The 27,242-nt window shown below is 47.8% G+C and overlaps 1 protein-coding gene across 1 annotated transcript in view; it reads left to right on the top strand.

Annotated features, from left to right (window-relative positions):
• LOC147747769 (uncharacterized) overlaps positions 1-27,242 on the top strand; it is an 802,967-nt gene that overhangs the window by 654,056 nt on the left and 121,669 nt on the right. Inside the window, exons 58-60 of the mRNA XM_086926120.1 lie at positions 13,439-13,505; positions 13,657-13,870; positions 14,985-15,036. Of these exons, the coding sequence (XP_086782246.1) occupies positions 13,439-13,505; positions 13,657-13,870; positions 14,985-15,036 (333 nt within the window). The remainder of the gene's footprint in view (positions 1-13,438; positions 13,506-13,656; positions 13,871-14,984; positions 15,037-27,242) is intronic.

The following is a 27,242-nucleotide window of genomic DNA, read 5'->3' on the forward strand; positions in this document are numbered from 1 at the left end:
GGGCACACACATTACCAGCCGTCAGTGCACGCTTTCACCGGGCCCCCACACCACCAGCCGTCAGTGCAAGCTTCCACCAGGCACACACGCCACCAGCCGTCAGTGCACACTTCCAACAGGCACACACACCACCAGCATCAGTGCACACTTTCACCAGGCCCACACACTATCAGCCGTCACACACTACCAGCCGTCGGTGCATGCTTCCACCAGGTACACACCACCAGCCGTCAGTGCATGCTTTTACCAGGCACACACACACCACCAGCCATTGGTGCACGCTTTCCCCGGGCACACACACCACCAGCCGTTAGTGCACGCTTTCACCAGGCACACACACCACCAGCCGACAGTGCTGCAGGCAGACTCTTCTCAGAGTTTCTTGGTAAATATGTGTTTGATGCCTGGGAGGGAGTGGGTCGAGTTTCCTTAAACCATGCTGAGTATGCAGGTGCAGTGCATGAACTCCTGTGTGAGTGAGTCATGCTGCAGGGGGCGCACTCACTCCACACTTGTAAATTGCACCTGCATTAGGCTTTTTCCCATTTGCAAAGTTCCGCGCATGCACACAGCTAGGCAGCCCCCACACCCCCAGGAATGACAGCCTCCTACAACCAGCATGGAAACAAAATTCAGAGCAATGAAAACAAGTTAATTTGATGCTATAGATAATATCCCAGTATCTTACAAGCAGTATATATTGAATCATCAGAAATTACACTGGGACAAACAACATGGCTTCTAGTGTTAGAGTTCAGTTCAAAGTATTTTTTGCTTAGGCATCTTGAGAATGAAGAAATAACACTTTAGGGACTTCTTCCAGCCTACTTTTCAATATATTTCTTAAACTTCTCCCTACCTGATCCATTCCAGGAAAATGTGACTAATTGGGAGGATTTTTCAGGACAAGGAGCCCCGGAGGCATCTCTAGCGTCTGTGATGTGAAGCTGGTGTACCCAAACGTTCTAAAAATGGTGATGTGAAGCTGGTGTACCCAAACGTTCTAAAAAATGGCTAGCTATCCAATCAATACGTGATGAAGATGTAGATGTGGAAGGATGTTTTACATCCAGCAACATCGTATGAATTAGTATGGAACCAGATAACTATGTACCACAGCTATTGTTTTGAGTGAGTGGTAAGATGTATGGTTTGTGCTGCCTGCAAATCTGTCTTTGGGTTATGGCAGTTGTGCTTGAATTCTGACATGTTGTGGAAAAGGAATCTGAAAGAAGCATGTTAGTATTAGATTCCTTACCTTAGAATATCCCCAGGCGTCAGACTAGATCCGGAAATGTTTGCATAGCAGTACCCATACACGTCGGTAGGCATCGTCTGCGGCGTCACGTCCGTCGTCGGCGTCGTGGGCCCCATGATGACGTCGTCGGAGTACTTAGACGCCGGCTCCGCGCGTTGACGTCAGTTCTTCTTTTTTCCGCGCCAGCAAGCGCAGATCCGGAAAAAGTTGTATCCTAGTCAATTTTTGACTAACTTTTTACGATCCTTTTTGATCTACTTTCAAAGTCGGTAGGGATGCCCGGGTTCAAGCCCTGCGCCAACTGCAACCGACTGATGTCGGTTACCGACCCCCATCGCCGGTGCCTGCACTGTCTAGGCCCGGACCATGACGGCAAGTCCTGCTCCGACTGCCGGGCCCTGACGTCTAAAGCTAGACGGGAGCGGTCCCGTAAGCGACTCGAGATTCGGCAGTCCGCCCCGCGCCGCTCGAGGTCCCGGTCCGAAAGGAGGTCGAGGGACTGGTCGCGGGGCCGGAGTCACCACAGTTCCGGGAGTCGTCATCGGTCTTCGGGCTCGAAGTCCTCAGGTAAGAGGCACAAGAAGTCGAAGTGGCACCATCGCTCTTCTGACTCCACCCGACGCTTGCGTGATGCGACCGGGCGACACCGCCCACGCGGCTCCGCCGGAGCCGCAGGTGTCGAGGCCTGCTCCATACCTGCCGGTCCCTGGGCAGAACGCGACGCCGGGGGAGATTGATGACTTCCTCATGGCCATGAGGTCGCTCGCTCCTCCGTCGGGTTCTGCGGCGCCGTCGGGCCAAGCGGTCCCAACTGGGCTCCCACGCGGGCCGCGTGCTTCGGCCCCGGTGCCGTGGGCGACTTCCGTCCCGATGCCGCAGGGCCCCACTGGATCCGGCTCCGGATCCGAGTTGCCGCCGGTCGACCTCACGACCTCGCCGGTCCCAAGGGTGTCGCCCCCGGCGCCGTCCCAGGACGACGCCGTCCCTGGTCCTGCACTCGATTTGGGTCCGGCGTCGGTGGGAGATTTTTACTTCTACGACCCGGCCCCATCCTTTAAGCCTGAGTACCAGGCGATGGGTGACGAGGGGGATTAGGAGGGGTCTGAAGACCCTCTGGCACGTGAGTGTCAGTCTTCTGCAGACTGGACAGGAGAGCTTGGGGAAGCCAGTGTTCTGGACACTTCTCCCGACACTGGTTTTGTCTCCCCTCCTAGCGTGGCTACGGAGGAGGGGGCTGCCTATAGCGTGGTGCTGATGAGGGCTGCCAAGGCCTTGGGCCTTGAGCTCCCCATCTCGGCCGTGAGGACTAACCTCCTCATTGAGGTCCTTAAACCACAGGCAAGCTCAGCCGAGCCTCTGCTGCCGTTTAATGAGGCCTTATCAGACGTTCTTCTGGGCACTTGGTCCAAGCCCGCTACAGGTCAGCCTGTGGATAGGAACGTGGCCAGGGGCCACCGCCCGACTCCGGGCGACACTTGTTTTCTGTCAACCCACCCCACCCCCGAGAGCCTGGTCATCCAGGCCTCTAATTACCAGACCGCATTCCCATTGGCTCCCCCCGACCGGGAATCCAAGAGGTACGAGCAATACGGAAAGAAAGTATTCTCCTCGCTGAGTTTAGGATTGCGGTCAGTCAACACCGCATGCCTCTTGGGCCGCTACACCCACTCTCTGTGGGATACGGTCGCGGACGTGCTGCCAGAATGCCCGGTGGAGGTCCGGGCTAAACTCGGCCAAGCCCTTGTGGAGGGTCAAGATACGGCGCGTTATTCCATCCGGTGTGGGCTGGACACTACTGACTCACTAGGCAGAGCGATGGCAACGACGGTGGCGATTCGTCGCCACGCCTGGTTGAGGTCTGCCAATTTCTTGGCTGATGTCCAAAACACACTTATGGACATGCTGTTCGATGGCCGTCGCCTCTTCGGCGACAAAGCAGACCATGCGCTCTAGCACTTTAAGGACTCCAGGGCAACGACCAAGTCCTTGGGCCTCTCGGCCCCCGCCAGCAAACGGCTGCTTTTCGCCCCTTTTGTGGCCAAGGAAGGGGTGCCCCCTCACGTTCTGCCAGCCACGGGCTGCAAACTACCATTCAGCGTGGCGGCAGACGTGGAAACCGCTGTGGTGGCAGTCAGGGACAACGGCGATGCCAGTCCACACCAGCCCCTGCAGCATCCGCCTCAAAACCTTCCTAGTCCGAGTTTTCAGGCCCATGTGACGTCGGTGGGGGGCAGGGTTTGCCATCACCACTTCCACTGGCGCACTGTCACATCGGACAGGTGGGTGCTGAAAATCGTCCGAAGGGGCTACTCCCTCCCCTTTGAGGCGACCCCTCCAGCCATGCCACCGCAGTACCACCACCATTGTCGGGGGATCACTTGCAACTTCTGTAAGAGGAAGTTACTGCCCTCTTGGCCAAGGGGGGCCATCGAGCGCGTTCCTGGGCCAGAAGTAGGGTGTGGTTGTTACTCCCACTACTTTCTGGTACCCAAGAAGGGCTAAGGGGGTCTACGCCCTATCTTGGATCTAAGGAACATCAACGGCTTCCTCCGGAAGGAGAAGTTCAAGATGCTGACACTGGCTCAGGTCTTAGCTGCCCTGGACCCAGGAGACTGGATGGTAGCGTTGAACTTCGAGGACGCTTATTTTCATATCCCCGTCCTGCCGGCCCACCGGCGCTACCTGCGGTTCACGGTAGGCCATGAGTTCTTTCAGTTTACCGTGCTCCCCTTCGGCCTTACCAGCGCCCCACGAGTGTTCACGAAAGTGATGGCGGTTGTTGCAGCTCATCTGCGCAGGTTATGGGTTTCAGTCTTCTCCTACCTCGACGACTGGTTGTTGAAGGCGGGCTCGCCCCAGACAGTCGTCAGCCACCTCCAGACTATGGCCGACCTCCTGCACCTGCTGGGGTTCTCCATCAATGTGCCGAAGTCACACCTGTGCCCCTCTCAGAAGCTCCTCTTCATTGGAGCGGTTCTGGACTCAGTGCAGTTTAGGGTTTATCCTCCTGAGCAGCGGGTTCGGTATATTCAGGCTCTGATTCCGATCTTTCAGCCTTTATCCCGAGTCTCAGTCAGGTTGACGCTGCAGCTTCTGGGGCTGATGGCCTCCTGCTTCCTTCTGGTGCATCACGCCCGATGGCGAATGCGGGCTCTGCAGTGGGACCTGAAGTTTCAGTGGTCCCAGCATCAGGGCAACCTGTCCGACCACGTCCTGATCTCGGAGGGCACCGCGAGACCGTTGCAGTGGTGGCTCACGGACCGCGATTGGGTCAGCGGCAGATCCCTCTCCCTACCCCAACCGGAGCACGTAGTTGTGATGGACGCGTCCCTCCAGGGCTGGGGGGGCCACGTAGGAGAGGCGGAGATCAGAGGCCTCTGGTCTCTGGCGGAGTCCCGGCTCCACATCAACCTTCTGGAGCTGCAGGCGATCCGGCTTGCACTGAAGGCATTCCTCCCCTCTGTCCGGGGGAGTGTAGTGCAGGTGTTCACGGACAACAACACCGCCATGTGGTACTGCAACAAACAGGGTGGGGTGGGGTCGTGGACCCTATGCCAAGAGGCTCTGCGCCTCTGGCAGCGGCTGGAACATCAGGGCATGACCCTGGTGGTTCAACACCTGGCAGGTTCTCTGAACGACAGGGAGGACGAACTCAGCCGTCGGTGCATGATGGATCACGAATGGCGTCTGAACTCGGACGTGGCACAAGGCTCCTTTCAGCAGTGGGAAGAGCCTTGGTTAGATCTATTCGCCACAGAAGAGAATGCGCAATGTCATCAGTTCTGCGCGTTGGAATTTCCAAGGCGGCACTCGCTCGGAGACGCTTTTCGTCGCGAGTGGAGTTGCGGTCTGTTGTAAGCCTTTCCGCCTATACCACTTCTGCCCAGAGTGCTGAAGTAGATCAATCGCAACCGGGCCCAAGTCATCCTTGTGGCTCCGGACTGGGCACGAAGATACTGGGATGTATGACATTACAACGCATGCTTTTACCACGCATGCTGTTACAACGCAGTTTTTACAACGCATGCTGTTACAACGCATAGCGCTTTGGGGTGCTGGATAGTGAATAGTTTAATTTACTATTCCAACTCCAGTCCCCGTGGATAGTAGGAAAGGTGTTGGATGGTAAATTAAAACTATTCCCTATCCTAGAGCGCCCCCCAGTGCAATGCGTTGTAATGGTTTTCGTTGTAAAACCTGCGTTGTAAAAGCACTGCGTTGTAAAACTTTCGTTGTAAAGGATGTTTCCCAGATACTGGTATCCCGAGCTACTCAGCATGTCAGTCGATCCCCCGATTCGTTTGCCTCTTCAGGAGGATCTTCTGTTGCAGCAGCAGTGGACGGTCCTCCACCCGAACCTGTCCAGTCTCCACCTGCATGCTTGGAGATTGAGCGGCGACAGTTGAGGCCATTTGACTTGCATCCTGAAGTCTGTGACGTAATTCTGGCAGCCAGGCGTCCCTCCACAAAATCGGTATACGCCTGCAGGTGGAACAAATTTGTGGCATGGTGCACAGGAAAGGCTGTGGATCCCCTTTATGCCCCTCTTTCAGAGGTTCTCCTCTTCCTTCTTTCTCTTGCTAGCAGGGCTCTGCTCTGGGCACTATCAAGGGCTACCTTCCATGCCCTTTGCGCCTTCTTGAGGCTACCTGATCAGCCTTCTTTGTTCAAGTCCCCAATTGTTAACAGATTTTTGAAGGGCATCACTCATATGTTTCCCCCTGTTCCTTTCGTGATGCCCCAGTGGGACTTGAATCTGGTTTTGACTTACCTGATGTGCGCTCCCTTTGAGCCACATCATAACAGTCCTCTTTGCCTTCTTACTCTGAAGACTGCTTTCCTGGTTGCCATCTCCTCTGCCAGGAGAGTGAGTGAGCTCCAGGCCCTTTCCTCTTAACCTCCTTTCCTTTCTGTCCATCAGGACAAGGTTGTGTTGCGGACAAGACCCTCTTTCCTGCCCAAGGTAGTCACAGCCTTCCACATTGGGCAGTCCATCACCTTGCCCACCTTCTTTCCGCCTCCGCATCCCTCTAAAGAGGAAGAGCAGCTCCATCGTCTGGACCCAAAACGTGCGCTGTCATTCTATCTAGACCGCACACGCCAGTTCCGGGTGGATGACCAACTCTTTGTTGGTTACGTGGGCGCTAAGAAGGGGCGGGCGGTACACAAATGGACCATCTCTCGGTGGGTCGTGTTGTGCATCAAGGCATGCTACTCTTTGGCTAAAAAGGAACCTCCTGTTGGGCTGAGTGCCCATTCAACTCGGGCCACAGCGGCTACTACTGCCCTGGGCCGGGGAGTCCCCTTGCAGGACATTTGTCAGGCAGCTACGTGGGCCTCGCTGCACAAGTTTGCAAGACACTACTGCCTGGACAGCCAAGTCCGGAGGGATGGCTTCTTTTGCTGTTCCGTCCTCCAGGACTTTCTGGTGTGATCATTGGTTCGCAGACCCACCACCGGGGTTGGTATTGCTGGGGTATCTATTCTAAGGTAAGGAATCTAATACTAACCTGTTTCTTTCAGATGCACAAGTTACTTACCTTTGGTAACGATATATCTGTAAGAAACAGTAGTTAATATTAGATTCCTTACCGCCCCGCCCATCCTCCCCGTTGGGCAAACCGATATCTAGGGTTAAGGTCATCCCCTTTCAGGGCCCTAGTTTCATGGCACCAGTGTTGGTTTTTATAATGGCTCTGCGTTTCTGGCACGGAAAAGCTGTGTATAAGAACTGACGTCAGCGCGCAGAGGCGGCGTCTAAGTACTCCGACGACGTCATCACGGCGCCCACGACGCCGACGACGGACGCGGAGCCGCGGACGACGCCTACTGGCGCGCATGGGTACTGCTACGCAAAAATTTCCGGATCCAGTCTGACGCCTGGGGATAGTCTAAGGTAAGGAATCTAATACTAACTACTGTTTCTTACAGATATATCGTTACCGAAGGTAAGTAACTTGTGCATCTGGAAATATTTTCCCACTTAGAGCGGGCACTATTCCAAAAAAAAACATTGGTAAATGCATTAGGTTTCGCCTATGTGATTAATAATAATCAGTTTTTTTGTTGTAAGTTGTTACTTGCTGAGTAGTTGTACAATATAGGTTACAGAAAATCTGTTAAAATATTATGACCTGTTTATGTACAAAAAAGGCAGTATATTGTGCTGTTACTGGTGGTATAGTGCTTCTAAGTAAAATAAAAATTTTGAAAAAAAATAAATAAAAGAGGGAAAAATAGAATGAATTGATGTATCTCAATTTTATGTGTTTAGAGGAGTTAAGACAACTTTTAACCCCAGTGCCACTGCAGCTGTGGCACCATTCAGACCATGACCCTATTAACTGTGAGATAACTGCCTGTGTGACTGCCTAATTAGTAGTAACATACATTTGTGAAAACATAATTTTGAAAAATGGAGACCTGAGAAGTAAGGTAAAAAGCCAACCGCAAACACCACCAGCTGATCCGCACCACCAAAAGGACTACATTCAAAGAACGACTGGACAACAACACCCACAACAGCAAGGAACTCTTCAGCATCATGGAAGAGCACTCCAACCCCAGCTCCTGCAACAACGACATCACACCCTCGCAAGACCTCTGCGACTCACTCGCCTCGTTCTTCCACCGCAAGATCGCCGACATACACAACAGCTTCGGCGCCCAGACCACGCCCCCAACCACCGAACCAACGTCCCCCACCACCACCCTCTGCACCTGGACCCCGGTCAACACCGAAGACACCACCCACCTGATGAACACCATCCACTCCGGCTACCCAACCGACCACTGCCCACACCACATCTTCAACAAAGCCGACTCCATCATCGCACCCCAACTCCGGACCATCATCAACAGCTCCTTCGCAACTGCCACCTTCCCGGAGAGCTGGAAACATGCCTAGCGGAGTGCCCTCCTGAAGAAACCCACCGCGGACCCCACAGAACTTCCGCCCCCATCTCGCTCCTCCCCTTCCCGGCCAAAGTCATCGAAAAGACCGTCAACAGACAACTCTCTGCCTTCCTCGAGACCCGCGGATCCCTCGACCCCTCACAGTCCGGTTTCCGAGCAAACAACAGCACCGAGACCGCTCTCATCGCAGCTACCGACGACATCAGGTCCCTGCTCGACAACGGGGAAACTGCTGCCCTCATCCTCCTCGACCTCTCAGCAGCCTTCGACACTGTATGCCACCGCACCCTGGTACAGCGCCTCAGCAACACCGGAATCCGAGGAGCGGCCCTGGAGTGGATCATCTCGTTCCTCGCCGGAAGAACCCAGTGAGTCCGCCTCCCCTCGTTCCGATCCGTGGCCACTGAAGTCATCTGCGGCGTTCCACAGGGATCCTCACTCAGCCCCACCCTCCTCAACGTCTACATGAGCCCGCTCGCAGCCATCGCACGCCAACACAACCTCAACATCATCTCCTACGCCGACGACACTCAGCTGATCCTCTCCCTCACCAACGACCCCACCACCGCCAGAGCCAGCCTCCAGGAAGGAATGAAAGACGTCGCGGAATGGATGAAGCTCAGCCGTCTGAAACTGAACTCAGACAAGACGGAAGTCCTCATCCTGGGACCATCCCCTTCTGCCTGGGACGACTCCTGGTGGCCCCCTGCCCTGGGCACCGCACCCAAGCCAACGGACCATGCACGCAACCTGGGCTTCATCCTGGACTCCTCCCTCACGATGGCCAAGCAAGTCAACGCCGTCTCGTCTTCCTGCTTCAACACCCTGCGCATGCTCCGAAAGATCTTCCGGTAGATCCCCACCGAAACCAGGAAGATGGTCACCCAGGCCCTCGTCACCAGCCGTCTGGACTACGGGAACACCCTCTACGCTGAAACCACAGCCAAACTCCAGAAAAGACTCCAGCGCATACAGAACTCCTCTGCACGACTCATCCCTCGCCACAGCCACATCTCGGCCCATCTGAAAGACCTGCACTGGCTTCCCGTCAGCAAGAGGATCACGTTCAGACCCCTCACCCACACACACAAGGCTCTCCACGACATGGGCCCGAAATACCTCAACAGCCGCCTCACATTCTACACACCCACCCGCCAGCTCCGATCCGCCAGCCTCGCCCTCGCCTCCGTCCCACGCACTCGCAAATCCACCGCCGGAGGAAGATCGTTCTCCTACATGGCAGCCAAGACATGGAACTCCCTACCCACCCACCTACGACTGACCCTGGACCATCTCTCCTTCAGGAAACAACTCAAGACCTCGCTGTTCGAGCAGTAGCGAATCCCCCCCCAAACCCCCCCCCCACCCCCCAGCGCCTTGAGACCCTAGCGGGTGAGTAGCGCGCTTTACAAATTTCATTGATTGATTGATTGATTGATAGGATGTTAGGTAGCCAGGGTACTGGCACAAATCCGCTCAAGTCCACATCTTTTCAGAACGCAAAGATATATATTTTGAGCAAGCTCCAGCGATTACACCCACCTGTTTCTGCATTAAAAATGTTGGAGCCTTATTGCACCTTTCGCACTGTCATCTCCTTATCAGCGATGAGATTTGATTTTCTCTTTACTGAACGGAAAAAGTTCCTCACTTGCTTTTAACCTTTTTCGCCTGTAGTCGAACAAGAACAGTAAGATTTCCCTCTGAATCTCACAGAGATAAAGTAGATGTTCAGCTGCGGTCATAATGTGAATAATTAACCACAAGATGGTAGCGTGGCTGCATGGTTTCTTTTCTAAAGACTTGCGTAGGTGACAATGAATTTTCCGTTATATTTTGGTTGGCTAACCTATAAAACTGGTGGCCCCCTGCCCTGGGCACCGCACCCAAGCGTTTCTTCTTGTTTTTTCTCCCTTAGAACTATTAGGAAGATCTCTCGCTTTTTCTCTCTGCCTGCGTTAAAAATCATAGTGATGGCCATGGTGCTCTCGCGCCTTGATTATGGTAATATCATCTACAATGGCGCCCCAGCCTACGCCATTCGCCGATTGCAGCTTGTGCAGAACCAGGCTGCCCGCCTGATCCACGGCCTGCCTAAATTCCACCGGGTTACCCCCCTAATGCAGGCACTGCACTGGCTGCCGGTGAAAGAGCGTGCCCTGTTCAAACTCGGCTGCACCACCTTCCAGGCCAAAATGGGCACCGCTCCGGAGTTTATCTGCTCCGCCATCAAACCCTACTCACCTGGCAGAGAGCTCCGCTCCTCCCATCAGGCCCTGCTAACCATCCCCCGTTTTCGCAAGAAAAAGGCCGGAGGAACAAAATTTGCAGTTCTCGCTCCAGCGTTCTGGAACTCCCTCCCGACTGAACTCCGACTGACTTCTTCCTACATAGAGTTCCGGAAGGGTCTTAAAACTCTGCTCTTCTCCCAAGCCTACAAGGTCTGATCCCCCTCCGCTCCTGCCATCCCCCTCGCAATCCTAAAGCGCCAAGAAACCGCATGGTAGTAGAGCGCTATATAAATGTTTTTAAATTCAAATTCAAATTAAAACTAACCAAGAATCTTTACAATAGCTAATTTTAGGGGAAAGTAATTGATTTCCTTGGGTAGACAAGGTGATGGCGATGCGGTTTTTTCAGTGGCTGCAGGTGAAATTTAAAAGTGATAAGGCAGAAAGAACCAACAATTATGTCTCTGTGTGAGAGAAAACAAGCTTGTTTCTTCCAAGGGAATTACAATTCCAGCTTGACCTTATGGGAATCTATATAGCCGTGCCAGATACATTTTCAAAAGCACGATTTCAATGCGTGCAGCCAGGGAAAGTAAACAAAATGTGAGACACGGTTTCAATGCGTGCAGCCAGGGAAAGAAGCAAAAAAGTTCCACACAAAAGTGGAATGAGACAGTATTTCAGACAAGGGAACTGATAAGAGCCCCACTTTTAATATATATTAAATAAAATAGATTTCACAAACACAGTGCAAGCTGTGCATGCAAAACCTAAAAGTTCCACTCAAAAGGGGAAGGACACAGTATTTTTGCTACGGAACTGATAAGAGCCCCCTTTTAGGATATATTAAATATAAGAGATTTCACAAGCACAGCGCAGTGCATGCAAAACCTAAAAACCCATCCTAATTTCCATGAATTTCTTTTCTGAAAAGCAAGGTGTTATCAAAAGTGTTGTTAATTTTAGAGCCTAACCTCATATCAACATTTAGAAGAGGAATTTTGAGACTCAAACAAATAATTGTTTTATTATTATACACTGTAGTACATGTTATAGAAGAAAGTTCTGTAATTTTTGAACAAACACATTTCAAAACATATTTGTCTGCCTTGATTCCAAAGGGTATCAGTGGCTATCGAGACTTTTTAGAAACTTATTACATTTCAGATACAAAGCTGCCCCAAGGTGAGCAGAATAGCTCAGATTATGGGATGTTGGACAATAACATACTGGATTTGGTGTTTCTGTGCAAATTCCACCATTGTTCGTATTTCCACTGAAAATCTTGGCTAATGTCAGTAGCTGAAGTCACTAGGTGAAATACTGTTCATCTGCAGAAATACCAAGAATAAAAGGGTAATCGTAACAAGACCCTTAGGGCCTCATTTTTGAGAAGTGAAGCATCGCTGCATGAAAGCAGCGATGCGTGACTTCTCAGTGTGCCCTCCTTGCGACATGATTGATGCGTCATATTTACTGTATGACGCATCATTTCTCAAGGAGTTACAGATACGTCAGTATTTCTGACGTATTTGTAGGGCGCAAAAGTGATGCATTGCTCGAGTGTGTCACAAAAGTGACGCAACCCAGCAATGTGTCCTTTCACATGGGGCAAGCCCCATGTGAAAGGGCCTGCGTCAGTCTTACGCCTGCTGTGAGGCTGGCGTAAGATATTGACGCATTTGCGTCCTAGAAGTGGCACAGTGAAATCTCATAGATTTCACTGCATCACTTCTACGACCCTTTCTTGCGCCAATACGCCCTCTTGCATACATTATACCTGGCGCAGGTATAATGTGGCGCAGGGGTTTACAAAGTGACGCATCTACCTAGATGCGTCGCTTTGTAAATATGGCGCAACAAGGCGCATATTTTACGCCACTGGTGCTTCACAAAAAGTGACGCACCGGCGGCGTAAAAGTGACGCACAGCCTCATAAATGAGGCCGTTAGTGTGCACTCCATTACTCCTTGGAAAATCCAGAACTATGCAAGAATACAAATATTTTGTAAATAGGTCTTAAGTAGTGAAAGCAATTTGTATTGACCCGAGAAGTGTATTTATTCACTAAATTGAATTTTTTTTTAATTAAAGTTGTCAATTGTACATCTACATGCTTATTATGTCTTTGATATTTTTCTTGGTTGTATGGTATCTCTAGAACAGCTCATGTGTACAGCGATAAACATTTGAGAGATTTCAGTTCCCAGAGCCAAAAACATATCATTGCTATTGGTTGTGGTAGTACCCAGGCACCATGTTGGTGGAAGAAGGAAAAGCCCACAGCGCCATAGGCTTCGGATTCAATTTTGAGCAGAAATAAGTAGTTGGTGCTTGGGAAAGCCCTTTATTGTTTGATATGGTTCCTGAAGCAATTTGATTAGAATATTGCCTATACATGATGTACTTGGAGGTGGACAATTGCCACTGTACCCACTGGTAAAGTAGCACTGTCTGTGTCCAAGGTATGAATGCAAATGATGGTGATTGTATGGTCTTACTGAATTCTGACAACTATGGCTGCTCTCCCCTGGTTATTATCCATTAATTTGTCTAGGATACCTGGTCATTTTGGCAATAGTATACGTTCAAGTACAACACTACCCTTCTTGCATTATATGTTTTCTTGTGTCATGCTTTAATGATAAAGACAGTTTAATTGAATTGTATAAACCACTTTCATCATAAAAGCACTAACTCGGCTCTTTATGAAGTAATTCCAAAAGTGGCATACAATATTTTGTAAATAAGTATTTTGCCAAAAATGTTTGTAGTGTTTCTTTGGCCACTATCACTCAAATTAACCAGAGGCCTGAACATCTTGGCTCTGAAGATAGATGGCAAGTAGGAAATTAGTAAAAAATGCAAGTGGTTGTCAATGTTTGGTCAAAAAACATTTTCGAGTTATATTCATCTTATTTGGACATCCAATTAGGTGTCACGATAAGAGATTAAAAAAAAGTTGATGTGCAGTTACTCAGGGTTGTGGTGCAAACCTAAGGAGTAATAGTAGTAATTCTCTCTTCCCTTCTAGAGTTATTTGCCCAGAAGGATGTCTGAAACAGGAAGTTGCCGTGTGGGGGACTGATATCTACACAGACGTGAGTATATTTCTTGAACACATCCATCTGATGTGTTGATTTATTTTTGTACCTTGCAGGAATGATGTCAAGTTACATTAACGTTGACAACAAGAATGAAAAGGTAAATGTGAAATGTTGTATTTCATAAACTTTGCTGCTTCTCCCTCAGGACTCTTCCATCTGCAGAGCCGCAATCAACGCGGGGAAAGTCAGCAATGCTGGAGGCAGAGTGAGGATGGAGAAGAGGCCGGGACAAGGCAGCTACCAGGAATCCACCAGGAACGGAGTAACAACCCGGAGTTATGGTGCCTGGACAGGGTCTTTCGTTTTTACCTCAGCCAACATTGTCTTCCCACCCACAAGCAATCCTCAGCCTCTGGAAGGTAAAACTGAGCAATGCACTAAAGTGTAACTGGTGATCACTTCATATATCTTCACAGCTGCCTTTTACTTGCATTAAAGTTAACTAGATTCCATCTGATATGATGGCCTACGAAAATAGTGCCTAGTGATGCCTTTTGCCAGGCATCTGCAAAACACCAGCGCATTGCATTGCGGATGAAATTCTACATCGGTGTTGGAGGTAAAAATGTGATAGTTTTTAAACTGTTTGTGGTCTAAGAATGAGACTCAACAGGTTTGATTAACAACATTTATTTAATAGAAACTTCCAGTTTCTGGGCTAATATTTAGAGGTTCATTAGGATGCCGGTCGACGGAGGCTTTCCAATCAACATCCAATGTTTAAAGCCCGACCTCTTAATTACAATGTAGGCCGGTCCTGTCGTTCCAGCTGCCTGCCGACAGGAAGGAGCCCGTCGGCCAGTCTCAAACTGCCACATAATCCCTTATGTAGGGATTATAATGTCGGTTTCCAACAGGCTTTCCGTGTTGGGCTTTCCGACAAGGAAAGCCTGTTGGAAAGTGACTCCCATCCCTCAGCGGTCTAAGGTTGGAGGCCTGGTGGGCATCTATGGTGCAGGGGGTTCCACAAACTCCCATTTCTCCATGGAAGCTTGTGCAGCAGGCGGAAACAGCCCCCAGCACAAGCTCCCACAGAGAAATGGAGGTTAGCAACTGCACCATGTGCGGTTGCATCATGATACTGTGTTCGGAACGGCCGACCTGTGGTTGGTTGGTTCCCACACCGAAACGGTCAGGTGGACTCAAATCCGCCTGACATTGTAATTAGGACCTCTATGTGCATATCAGCGGTAGCATGTTCAGGACAGTGTACAATTTGGAGATATAGAACGTGTTTGTCAAAACAACCTGTTCAAGAAGGTTTGGTCACTGTAAATGGACGGGTGATGTGATTGTAAAAAAATCTTTTAATTCTAAAGAATTTACTCTTTCCTAGCTTTCCTAGAATTTTTTCCAGCATTCAGTATGTAAAACGTAGTCAAATTTGAGGCTTTTTGCGGTTGAATCCTTTGATATAGGGACATGTTTTTTGCGAGTGTCTTAATATAGTCATTTTGCTTCTCTTTCTTTCAGTTCCTGTTCAGTGCAGCACCACAGCAAGACAACTAACTCAAAACACAGCAGAGTAAGTACAATCGCTTTGCTGTACCTTCCTTTATATAGAAGGGAGGCATGATCTATTTTTATTTATTTTATTGGAGAGTCTACCAACCGAACTTTACATAAATTCAGATTCTCGAATACTCAGGGGTAAGACTGGTTCTTGGGCTGGCAAAAAGCAGAACAATACCCTGGCCATAGAAAAACCTGCAGTGGCTAATTAAATTCCCCCTCCCCCCCCCCACATTAAGTCCTTCTTCCAGTAACTCAGAAGCTTGTTTTATGAGGCTGAAAAATACTGCTGGATACAAGTTGTAACATAGAAATAATCTATGATGGCCAATATGTGTTAACTGGTGTAGGATTGAATGTGTTTCCCAAAATAGTGCCATATTCAGAAGATATGTATAAAGTGGTATTGTTCACGATTATTCAAGCTACTAGAAACCTCATCTACTGTTATTTCATTCGAACCAGTTTTTGGCCAGCAGCTATAAATACCTATGCATGCGATCATATAGTAGAACAACTTGTTCAATTATCAGACAGGATCTGCAAAAGGGTGACAATCCAGCTAAGGTTATAGGGGCATATGTATCAAGCTCTCATCCCAAAAGGGCATCGCAAATTAGAATAACGCAAAATTTGAATTCTCTATTTTGCAATTTAAATTAAGGAATCGCAAATTGCGATTCCCTAAATGTGATGCAGAAAGCACCTAAATTGTGCGATTTTGGCATAAGAAATCGCAAATTACCACCAACTGGCATGCCCTTAGGGCATGTATGTGTGCCACATGTGCACACATGCTCATTTCAGGGGTGCATCAGGGTGTCCCCATGACACCCTTGCACCCTTGGAATTGCAGTCGCAATTTGCAAGTACCTAATGGGTACTCGCAAATTGCGAATTATTTCCCATTAACTCCTATATCGCAATTAAGGAATACCAAGTAATCAAAAAATATTTGTGAATTTTTTATTACATCTCGTTTTTTGATTCTCAAATAGCAATTCTCAAAAAATTGCTACTTGAGAATCGCAAATAGAGTATTTGATACATATGCCCCTATTTTCTATTTGTACGGCCTATTTGTACGGCCAGGGTAGGTCTCACTTATGAGCACTACTCACGTTTGCTCTGATCATGTTTCATATGAGTTTTTCCATGATGAGCCATCACGTTCCAAATTGCTGCAGTGCAGCTGTGTTTACTGATTCTCCAAAACACACTGCTGGACAGGCAAGATGTCCTCTAGTTTTGGAGTTCAATTAAAAAGATCCACTAATTAGCCATTAGGCATAAAGAGAAGTGAAAGATAACTCTTTAAAGTGGCATCCCTCCTAGGGTTTCAATATATTTCTTAAACTTCTCCCTACCTGATCCATTTCAGGAAAAGAGGAATTGTCAAAGAGCTTATGTGGTGCCATGGAGGTTATGTGGCTGCCCTTGACTCTGTATGTAACCTGGTCTGTGTGGCTATGGTGATATACCCAAACCTACTTAAACATGATTTGGCTGCCTACCAATAAGTGCCCAGGAAATAGGTGTGCAGGGGTGACTCATCTAGCGACAAAGTATGAGCTAATAATGAACCAGGTGACCACTACAGAATTCTGTTTTTGGGTAGTTAGATGTATTGCTTGCTCTGCCTGCAAGTCGGGTGGTGTTTTGGAAGAGTAAAACTTAGCGTGTTTTCTTTTGTAGGCGAAGATTTTATCAAAAGTTTTGTTTACTTTCAAGCCTTAATTCCCTTCAGCAATTACGTATGGAGCTTTCAGTCTCAAAGGTATACTTTTTTGAAAATCATGCAGTGCGCTACATGTTATAGTGGAAATTTCTGTAATTTCTGAGCCAAAACAATTGGAACCAAATCTGTTTGCCACGATTCCAAAGTTGTCCAGCTAGCCCTGTTGGAGCTCTATAACAAGTCAGTCACTATATGTCTCCTGGGTGGGCAAAATAGTCCAGAGTGTAGACTTTTGGGAAATAATGTGCAGGAAATTGTGTATTAATGCAGATTCCCGCATATTTAGCTGACATACCTGCTGGATAACATGGCTGCTTTCAGCTTCTGAAGTCACTGGATGAAAAACTCTTGATTTGCTGTGGTGCCATAAATCTTGTAATGTTTATTTGGTTGCTAACCCTCTTTTGGATGAAGTGAGATTTTCAGGGCATTTTTCATGAGGTCCTTGACAAGCAGGCCACATCTCCTTTAAATAAACCACAACTATGCTGCAATACAGATATTTTTTAAATAGAATTGAAGTAGTAGAGAGATTTGTATTGGCCTGAGAGAAGCAGCAATATTCACAAATGTTCTAATTATTAAATATTAAATTTGCATTTCCTGGAAGAGACTTCTAACTGCAGATTACTCACCTTAAAGTATTGCCCAGGTGTCACACTGGATCTGGAAAATCTTGATCAGTACCTATGGCCGCCGGTAGGTGGCATCAATCAACTCTGCATAGGGGGCATCCGCATCAGAAGGGCATTTCAGTGCCCATATAAGCTCCACCTCAGCGCTCTGACATCAGTTTCTTTCCTTCCACGCCAACAGCGCAGATTCAGAGAGCTGCCTTCTTCATTTTTTGACCACTTTTTATGGTCTGGCTTGACTGTGCAGCTGTCGACAGACACATTTATATGAGCATCGCTACAGGAGCTGTGGCTCCACCCCCATGTTGAGAGCTTGGAATACATGTTTTGATTGGGCACAAGTTTGTGCTTGTCCTTCACGATCATATTGTTTATTTATCCAGCTGGATGAGTTTGAACTTTCAGACACACATATATATGGCACATTAATTCTGTTAAAGTGTCTTAGTTAACCTCTTGAAATGAAAAAAAAAAAAAAAGTGTCTTAGTTAACTAGATAACCTTTGGGGTTTTCTTTCTCTGGCAGCCGTACAGATGGGAGGAGGAAAATCATTAACCTATACTGGACTTTTAGGTCTTGCTTCACAGTGCAACTATAACCCAACCTTGTACCCAACACTCACATCAATTATTCTACAGTTCTTTTCATCCACACAGATACATATTAATTCCTATTCTATTTATTTATTATGCTTCACCTAACTATATAACTTTTGTTTAAAGCCAGATCTCTTGGCATTGCCAACGCTTGCTTTGACATTTTGTTGACCATTTTTCAGAAGTTCTACTCAGTTTGGTAGGGACATGTCCCATTCTAAGCCTACTGGTTTTAAGCTTTGTTTGGAATGTTGAGTCACGACTGCGTCGAGTGCGAGTCTATGAACCTCAAAGTTCAGTTCAGTTCAGTTCATAAGTCTTTATTTCGACAATAAAATCATAAAAGACACGAATATCAAGGACATAAGAACTTTTTGTAAAAAGCCCATCATTACAATCATCTTTTTAAAAGGAATATTAAACAGTATGGTAAGACTTTAAGAATTACAAAAATACAATAACAGTCATTTTTTAGATAAAAACATTTCGGGATTAAAATACATTTGGGATCCTGGTACGAATGACCCATGCCCACCCAAGAAATTTAGCAAGGCCAACCACTACCAGCTCAGAAGTATTAGTGCGGAATATCTTCAGGGCTTCAGCACTCCCTTTAATTCCTAGCCTACAACAAATGGGCCTAATCCATTTCAGTCTAGGTACATGGTAAGCGGGGCAGGCGAAGAGAAAGTGTCCCACACTCTCCGGATGGTTTGGACAGAAAGGGCAGGCAACACATGAATTGGCGGACCACTTAGTAGTAAAGGAGTTAATAGGTAAAGACCGAACTCGGAACTGATGGTATAGTTTCCGGTCGAGGGTCTTAGTGATCACATCCCAATAGGTTTCCAAAGAGGGGGTCACTTTATGGGTCAAGAAGAGGCCTGTTAAACTAGTGGTATCATCTGACTGGACTATAGATGAATGTTTAACTGAGGCCCAATACAGATCTTTAAGATCCTGTTTAGAAGGGAACACAGAGGTCCCCGGAGAGACCCAAAGATGGTTGAGACCCATCTCTTCTAGAACCATTTTCACTTCCCTCAACCATGCAATTTTTGAGGCGCCCCATGTTGCTTTTATCTCAGCTAGTTCGCTGGCAAATAGGCTAAGATCTGGAGAAGTCCAAATCCGTCGCCACAAGGCCACCAAACGATACCGGGCCAACTCATTAATGGGCTTAACACCCAGATCTAACAACAGGGGTTTGGTAGGTGTAGATTGTGGAAGACATGTCAAATTCCGCAAGAATTTATTTTGGGCTTTGGTCAAAAGGGTTAGATCTTTAAAACCCCAAAGGTCAGCACCGTACAGTGTGGCTGCATTAATTTTGACTTTGTAGATCTTAAGTACTGGAGCAATACATTTGGTATAGGACTTCTTATGCTCCTGAATTAGGCAGCCCGTGAGGCGTGCAAATTTAAGGTATAATGCCTCGATCTGCGGTTTCCAACTGAGGCGATAGTCTAATGTCACACCCAAATAAGTCATTACCTCTACTTGTTCAATGCTGGCACCATTTAGACTAACTGAGCTTTTGATGGGGCGATTTTTGCTAAAGACCATACATTTAGTCTTACTAATATTAATTTGTAAATCATTAACCCTGCAGAACTCATCAAATCTATTGAGTGCAGACTGTAACCCTTTTCGAGTTTTTGAGAGGAGCAACGTATCGTCAGCAAAAATTAGCATCGGATACTTAGTTCCTCCCAAGGTTGGTGCATCTGTTGGGGTATCAGCAAATAACTCAACTACTTGGTTAATAAACAAGAGGAAGAGGGTAGGGGCCAGCACACATCCCTGACTGACGTCGCGTGTTACTGGGAAGCTATCAGTCACTTGCCCTTGCTTACCCCATCTCACCCTGGCAAAGTTATCCTCATGTAATCTAATTACTAAGTTCAGGAGTTCTGGCGGCATGCCCATTAAACTAAAAGCGTTCCACATTTTCTCCCTGGGCACAAGGTCGAAAGCCGACTTGAGATCCACAAAGGCGGCATAAATTGCCCCACCACCTAACAGGACGACCTTCCAGTACAACATGGTTAGTCTAAAGACCTGATCTATTGTACTAGTTCCAGATCTAAATCCGGCTTGCATTGGAGATAAAATATTGACCTGTTCCATCCACCCCTGGATTCTTACAAGGATCATCCTTGCAGTTATTTTTTGAATTGTATCGATCAGACTGATCGGGCGGTAATTACCCGGAACCGATCGGCCACCTTTTTTAAAAACGGGTAAGATCTCCGCCCCTTTCCAAGAGACTGGGATCCTTGCCCCTTTGGCAATGGCGTTAATAAGCATAGTTATATAGGGGACCCAGATGTGTAAATTAATTTTAAAAAGGTCTGCCGGTATTGCATCCATTCCTGGAGCTTTTCCAGATTGAACCTCAAAGTGATTCGGGAGTGGGTAATGAAACTCCTGGCAGCTCTGCAGAATAACTCTTTGTGGTATTCTCAGTGCTAGTTCCGTTCTCGAGTTGCTGTCAGGGTTCAGAGCTGTTCCCACAGAATCGTCTTTGCACTCAAACGTCTGATTCTAAGTCAAGTAAGCTGAAGTAGCACAAGAAAAAGAATTTGAAAAGTTCTTCAGCTTTACCCTCTGAACTTCATGGTTCTAGGCCTGTTCACACACTCCTTCTGCAGAGCTGGCATCAGGGTCTGTTCATCTATACCCTGAATTCCCCAAAGCCCTAGTGCTGCCTGCCGAACTCAAATATTTTACGCTGCCATACATGCCATCTTTGGGCCAGCAACAACCATTGGCATGCCTTTGGGCCCCACTAAGCCGTGAGGTGTTGTGGGTAGGTTACTGTCCACCCCTGACACCAGCAGGGACCTCTGGATCTGCCCAAGCATCCAATTCTGATACGGGTTCCTTCTTCTATTCCGGCTCCCTTAATCCCGGCAGTGCTTGCCTATGAAAAGCCCATCATTTTCCCCAACTCTGAACTGGCTGAATTCCATGGAGGGAAATAGTCTATGGCTAACTGTTTGCATTTACTGGAGTTCAATATCAACATGCTGAAGTCACATCTGGCTCTTTCTCAGACGCTCCATTTTATCTGAGCTATTCTGGATACAGTACAGTTCTACGTCTACCATCGGGAGCGGAGAGTTCAGGATCTTCAGATTCTCTTCCCTGTGTTTCACTCTCATTCCTGGATGTGGTATCTTCCATGAATGTCACCACTGCGAGGGTTCCATGGCGAGCGCCGGAAGTGACTCCTGAGCAGCTGTGTTGCGGCTTGACTTCAGCTGTGGCTGAGGTTGTGTGTTGTACCTGTTACTTTGGTAATATTAGTAAATACTTCGCATTACTTGTCATCGCCTCCCTCGCCTCATTTGTGACTTACTACACTGGCGACGAGGATGGGATAGCAAAAAGTGGCGGAGGGAGAACCTAGAGCCTTGAAAGCCATCAGTGCTTTTTTATGAAGGTATAGTCCACGCGTGTGTGACATCTTGAGGGAGAGCTATGCGAAGGGCTGCGTGACTGACTGGATTATAAAAGCATCAAACGCGTGTAGGAAAACTTTGCGAAAAGCTGAAGGAGCAGTGATTTGCCTAACACCCATCAGAGGATTTGAGCTGAGTAGTGGCATTGCGGGCGGAGTGTTGTGAGGACACAAACAGAGCGTGTGAAGGAGCAATTTGGCGTAGGTAGGGTGCTTCGGAGAAAGCAAAGGAAATAAACAGCCTTTCTGTGTGGTAACGTGTGGCGCAGCAAAAAGCATCCAAAGATCGCGGAATGGGAGGCGGAAAAGAACTTGGAAAAGAGTAGCTGGACTGAGCCATCGAGGTGTGGCACTAAGTGAGAGAATATGCAGAGAAATCGCGCATTGCAGAATAAAGTAGAAATATATCTTTGCAAGCCTGCTTGAGGAACAAACCATCTCGTGTACCTCGTTGAGAATCTGCAGCTGTGGTGAAGCACGGGGAACAAGTTCTTTGAGGGATTGTATCGTGACTGCTTTATGTAGAGCAATTTTCTCCTCATTCCTTTGAGTGCACTTCCTGCCACACGGAAAAGAAATTTGATCTTGCTGTAAATCTAAAAGAGGGGAGCCTACCTGAATGTGAGCTCTAGGAACAACAGTGCCATCTTGTGGGCTCCAAAGTACATTGCTCTCACTTTTTCTTTATATTGATGGAAATGTGTTATGGGAGATAGACAGAACTGTGTATTATCTTTCTAGTGTATCTAACAGATGTCATAGACACCTATTTAATTTTGAATAGAGCTTGTAGCAAGATACTGTTAGAAGAATGCAAAACAAGACGCCACCCCCTATGTTTCTTGTGTGTCCAGGGGACCCTACAATACAATGGAAGAAATGGAAGAAAATGTTTGTGAACTATGCTGTTGTATGCGGGCCAAATCTGGGTTTAGAGAGAAAGGTGGCTTTATTAGCGTATTATTTGGGGGCGAAGGGAGAAGAAGTGTTAGAGCATCTCCCAGAGCTTGGCGCACATGAGGCCAGAGGGCTGAATGAATTCGAGATAAGCATAAAAAAACTAGACCTACACTATCTCCCTAAAACTAGCACCATTATGGAAAGATACCACTTTGGGAAAAGAGGACAGAAGGAAGGAGAATCTATAGAAGACTTTGTGTCTGATTTGTGAAAGCTTGCTGCGACGTGCAAATTTGGGATTTCAAGTGAAGAGAGGCTCAGGGACCAGTTTGTGTTAGCGTGCAGGACGGAACAAGTACGTGAGGAGTTGTGGTTAAAAGATGATCCACCACTAAGAGAAGTACTTATAGTTGCCAAGCAGGTGGAACACATGATGCAATGTGTGAGTGAAATAAAACAGGATAGTGAGAACAAAGACAGTGAGGGCAAGGTCAAGGTGTGTGAAGTTGTGGCAGAAGGCGACAGTGTGTTGGAAGTCAAAGGACAGAAGATGGGACACAAAGACCAGAAGGAAAGCAAAGTGGGACGGTTCTTTAAAGGGAATTGCTATAGGTGTGGTAAGCAAGGGCATATGGCGAACGATAAGGATTGCCCCGCTCTCAAGTACACATGTAACAAGTGTGGTAGGAAGGGCCATTTTAAACATTACTGTAGGAGTGGTCAGGGCATTAAGAAGCAAACCAGAGATAACACGAATAGAGTGTGTGACGAAATCGTCCTGCAAGTTCGGAGTGGTCAAGTCAGTAGTCCCAAAGACACTATAACGATTGAGGGGACTGGCATAGAGGCTATGTTCGACTCGTGCTCCAAGATCAGGATCATCAATGCCAAAGAATTCTGAAAGGGTGGCCAAGGGTAAAATCAAATTGAGCAGGATGGATGTTAGGCCAGGGGGGGTATAGTGGTCAGCCCATTAGCATGAAGGGTTACTTCTGGGGCACAGTAGAATACAAAGATAGACTTACAGTGTCTAAGGTGTACGTATCCTCCAAGGGAGACAACATTCTGGGATGGCAAGCTCAAAAGGATTTAGGCATATACCTCGACCCTAACAGAACCCCTCAAATTCTGGTACAGGAAGTGAAGGGAACCAGGGACAGCATAGAGGCTGAATTCAAAGGAGTGTTCAATGACGAATTAGGGTGCCTGAAGAACTATTCACACAAGATAAAACTGAAAGAGCATGCAGTACCGGTGGTAGCCAAGGTTAGGAACCTTCCTATAGCTATTCAGGAGGCAGTTAGAGACGAACTAGAAAAATTGTGCAACCTGGGAGTCATAGAACCAGTGGAAGCAACAGAATGGCTGGCGCCGATCGTCGCAGCAAGAAAAAGGGATGGATCGGTCCGTTTGTGCATCGACCTTAGGGCACTGAACAAGGAGGTGGTCGTGGACAAATTCCCTCTGCCAAACATCGCACAAATGATGAGTATGCTGGAAGGAGCAATGGTATTCTCCACACTGGAACTGACCTCAGCCTACTTCCAAATCAAGCTCTCTGAAGACTCACAGGAACTTACATCGTTCGTGACACCCATGGGTGCATTTAAATTCAAGAGAATGCCCTTCGGGTTGGTCTCTGCCGCAGCAGTATTCCAGAGAATCATGGGAGGCATACTAAGAGGAATTCCTGGCGTCTTATGTTACCAGGACGTTGTACTCGTGTTCGGCAATGATGACGAACAACATGACAGAAGGTTGAGGCAAGTGTTGATGAGGTTTAAAGAACAAGGTCTCACTGTGGAGAGGGAGAAGTGCAGAATTGGGTGCTAGGAGCTAGACTTTTTGGGGCACGAGGTGACACCAGGAGGGATCTGTCCGAAAGCCGAACTACAGAACACCATAACAAACTTGATGCCTCCGAAGAACAAAGAAGAAATAAAGTCATTTATGGGAATGCTGTAATTCTACAGCAAATTCGTAAGGAACTTCGCTGCCAGAACGTTCGCTATACGACGCCTACTCAAGAAAGATATAGGGTTCAATTGGGATGAAGAATCCCAGAAGGAATTCAAGGATGTGAAGAGAGCACTGGCAGAAGCACCCAGCCTGAAATCGTTCATACCAAACAGGAAGACGGTGGTGACAACTGACGCGAGCTGGAAAGGGCTCGGAGCAGTTCTTACTCAAGTAGGGGTGTGTGGAAAGGAAACAATAGCGTTTGCATCAAGGTCGCTACAGAAGTCCAAGATAAACTACTCCGTAATAGAGAAGGAGGCGTTGGCAGTACACTGGGCCATGAGCAAGTTCGGAGACTTCATCTGGGTTACAAAGTTCACCCTTCGTACCGACCCCAAGACTCTGGTGGAAGTGTTTAACAAAAAGGGACTAGATGCAATCTCAAGCAGAATCAGGCGATGGGTGGTAAACCTACAGGAATACACATTCTGTGTTGAGTACGTACCTGATACGAGGAATCTAGCGGCAGACTGCCTCTCGCGGCTGGTGGAAGAAAGGGGTGAAGACGAGTCTAAAGACAAGAATAGTGAAGACAAGGAAGACTACCAAACTGAAACGTGTGCGTGATTACTCAAGGGGCCATCAGAGAAGAATCCTGGAAAGAGGCCCTGAAGGCAGATGACCTACTTATGGGGGTGTGTGAGAGAGTAAAAGGGAAGTGGAGACATGAAGATAAACAAAGCGAAACACTACGCCCATTCTGGATGGTCAGAGAAGAACTGTTTGTCATTGACGGGTGTCTGTTCAGAGGAACGAGGCTGATCCCGCCCAAGACGGTGAGAGAACAATTGGTGGACTTAGCCCATGATGGACATTTGGGCATCACCAAGACCAAACAGAGGATGCGGGAAGACTACTGGTGGCCGTGCATGGATCATACCATTGAAAGGAAAGTAAGAGATTGTATCCCCTGTACGGTTAGTGACAAGATTTTGAAACAACACACACCACGCATGATCTGCAGACCACCCCCTTCAGGATCATGGAATGAAGTAGCACTGGACATAATAGGCCCACTGACGGGAGAATTACGCACACCGTACATCCTTGTTCTTGTGGATTTGTATTCAAGATGGCCAGAGGTGAAGGTAGTACCTGAAACCACCACGAAAACAGTCATTGAGTTCTTACAGGAGATATTCCTCAGAGAAAGACTACCTAGCAGTCTGTTAACGGACAACGGAGTGCAGCTATGCTCGAAGGAAATGAAGGACTTTCTCGAAGTATGGGATTGAACATAAGCGATGCGCATTTTACCACCCCGAAACCAACGGAATGGTAGAACGGTTCAATAAGACCCTAAAAGAAAGCATCCAGTTAGCTAAAACTAATGGACTGAACTGGAGGGAAGAAATCACTAAACGTTTGGAAGACTTCCGTTTGACCCCTCACCAGACGACGGGGGCAACCCCTTTTGAATTGCTCAGAGCGAGAAGACCTAACACCAAACTATCACCGGGATGGATGGGTTGGCACAAAGGGTGGACAGATCACTCTAGGGAGTGTATAGGGCTAGACAGACAGAGCAAGGCCATGTTAGAGAGGAAGGAAAGGTTCGATAGACTGCACTCCACTCGTGATGCGGGGTTCAGGGTGGGAGATGATATTAAAATCAGAGCACCCACAGGCAGAGCAAGTTGGTCGGAGTACAGCAGACCCACTAAGATTGTAAAACTATTCAGAAATGCTTTGAAACCCCAGGAGGGAAAGATTTGGAACTTGGGAAGAGTAGTAAGGTATTATCCCAATGAAAGCACTGGCAGTGGGGGAGAGAGAGAGGATAAACCCCAGGTGAGTAGAGATCTGCCTCCTAGGGAGCGGGTTGTAGTATCTCACCCTGCCAGCAGACCAGCCAGAGAGTGGTCAGACCGCCCAGACATCTGGAGCAATACGTGACTAAATAATGCAGGTTGTCTCTTATAATGTTCATTTTAACTAATGTATTTTGTTATGTAGGGAAGGGGGATGTGTGGTATCTTCCATCTGTGCCGCCACCACCCTCCTGTCCCATTACATGCCGTGGAACGCTCTGTGGTGACATCATATAGTATGTCACCACTGCGAGGGTTCCATGGCGAGCGCCGGAAGTGACTCCTGACCAGCTGTGTTGCGGCTTGGCTTCAGCTGTGGCTGAGGTCGTTTGTTGTTCCTGTTACTTTGGTAATAATAATAAATACTTTGCATTACTTGTCATCGCCTCCCTCGCCTCATTGGTGACTTACTACACTGGAATTCAGTGAGACTGACTCTGGGGCTGCTGGGATCTGATGGCCACCTGAATCCTGCTGGTAAAGCGTGCAAATAGCATATGCAGGCTCAGTATTGGGATCCGAAGGCTGTAAAGTATCTGTACTGGTGGCTGACAAACTGAAATTGGGTCAGCGGCAGACCCCTCTTCCTTCTTTATACAAAGCTGACAGTGTTGACCGATGCATTGCTTTTGGGTTGAGGCTGTCATCTGGAGGAGGTGCAGATCAGTGAACCTTGGTCTCTAGTGGAATCTCAGCTTCATGTCCATCGTGTGAAGCTAAGAGCTATTCACTTGGCACTGAAAGTTTTCCCTCAATCCATCAAAGGGGAAGGGGTGGTTCAGGTGTTCATAGACAACACCATGAGGTTTTGCAGCAAACACAGCTTGAAGGGGTGGTGGACTATGTGCCCAGAAGCTCCCTACCTCTGGACTTGGCTGGAGTGCCAGGACATTTTCCAAGTGGTTGAACACCAGGGCAAACAAACTCAGCCATCGATGCCTTGCGGATAATGAATGGCAGCTACACCAGGAAGTGGCAAGAGGACTCTTTAAAGAATGGGAAGACTGTTGGCTTGATCTGCTCACCACAGCCTAGAGCATGCAGTCAGCACTA

Source organism: Lissotriton vulgaris, chromosome 1_1 (genome assembly GCF_964263255.1).
Source record: "Lissotriton vulgaris chromosome 1_1, aLisVul1.2, whole genome shotgun sequence".
Taxonomy (NCBI): domain Eukaryota; kingdom Metazoa; phylum Chordata; class Amphibia; order Caudata; family Salamandridae; genus Lissotriton; species Lissotriton vulgaris.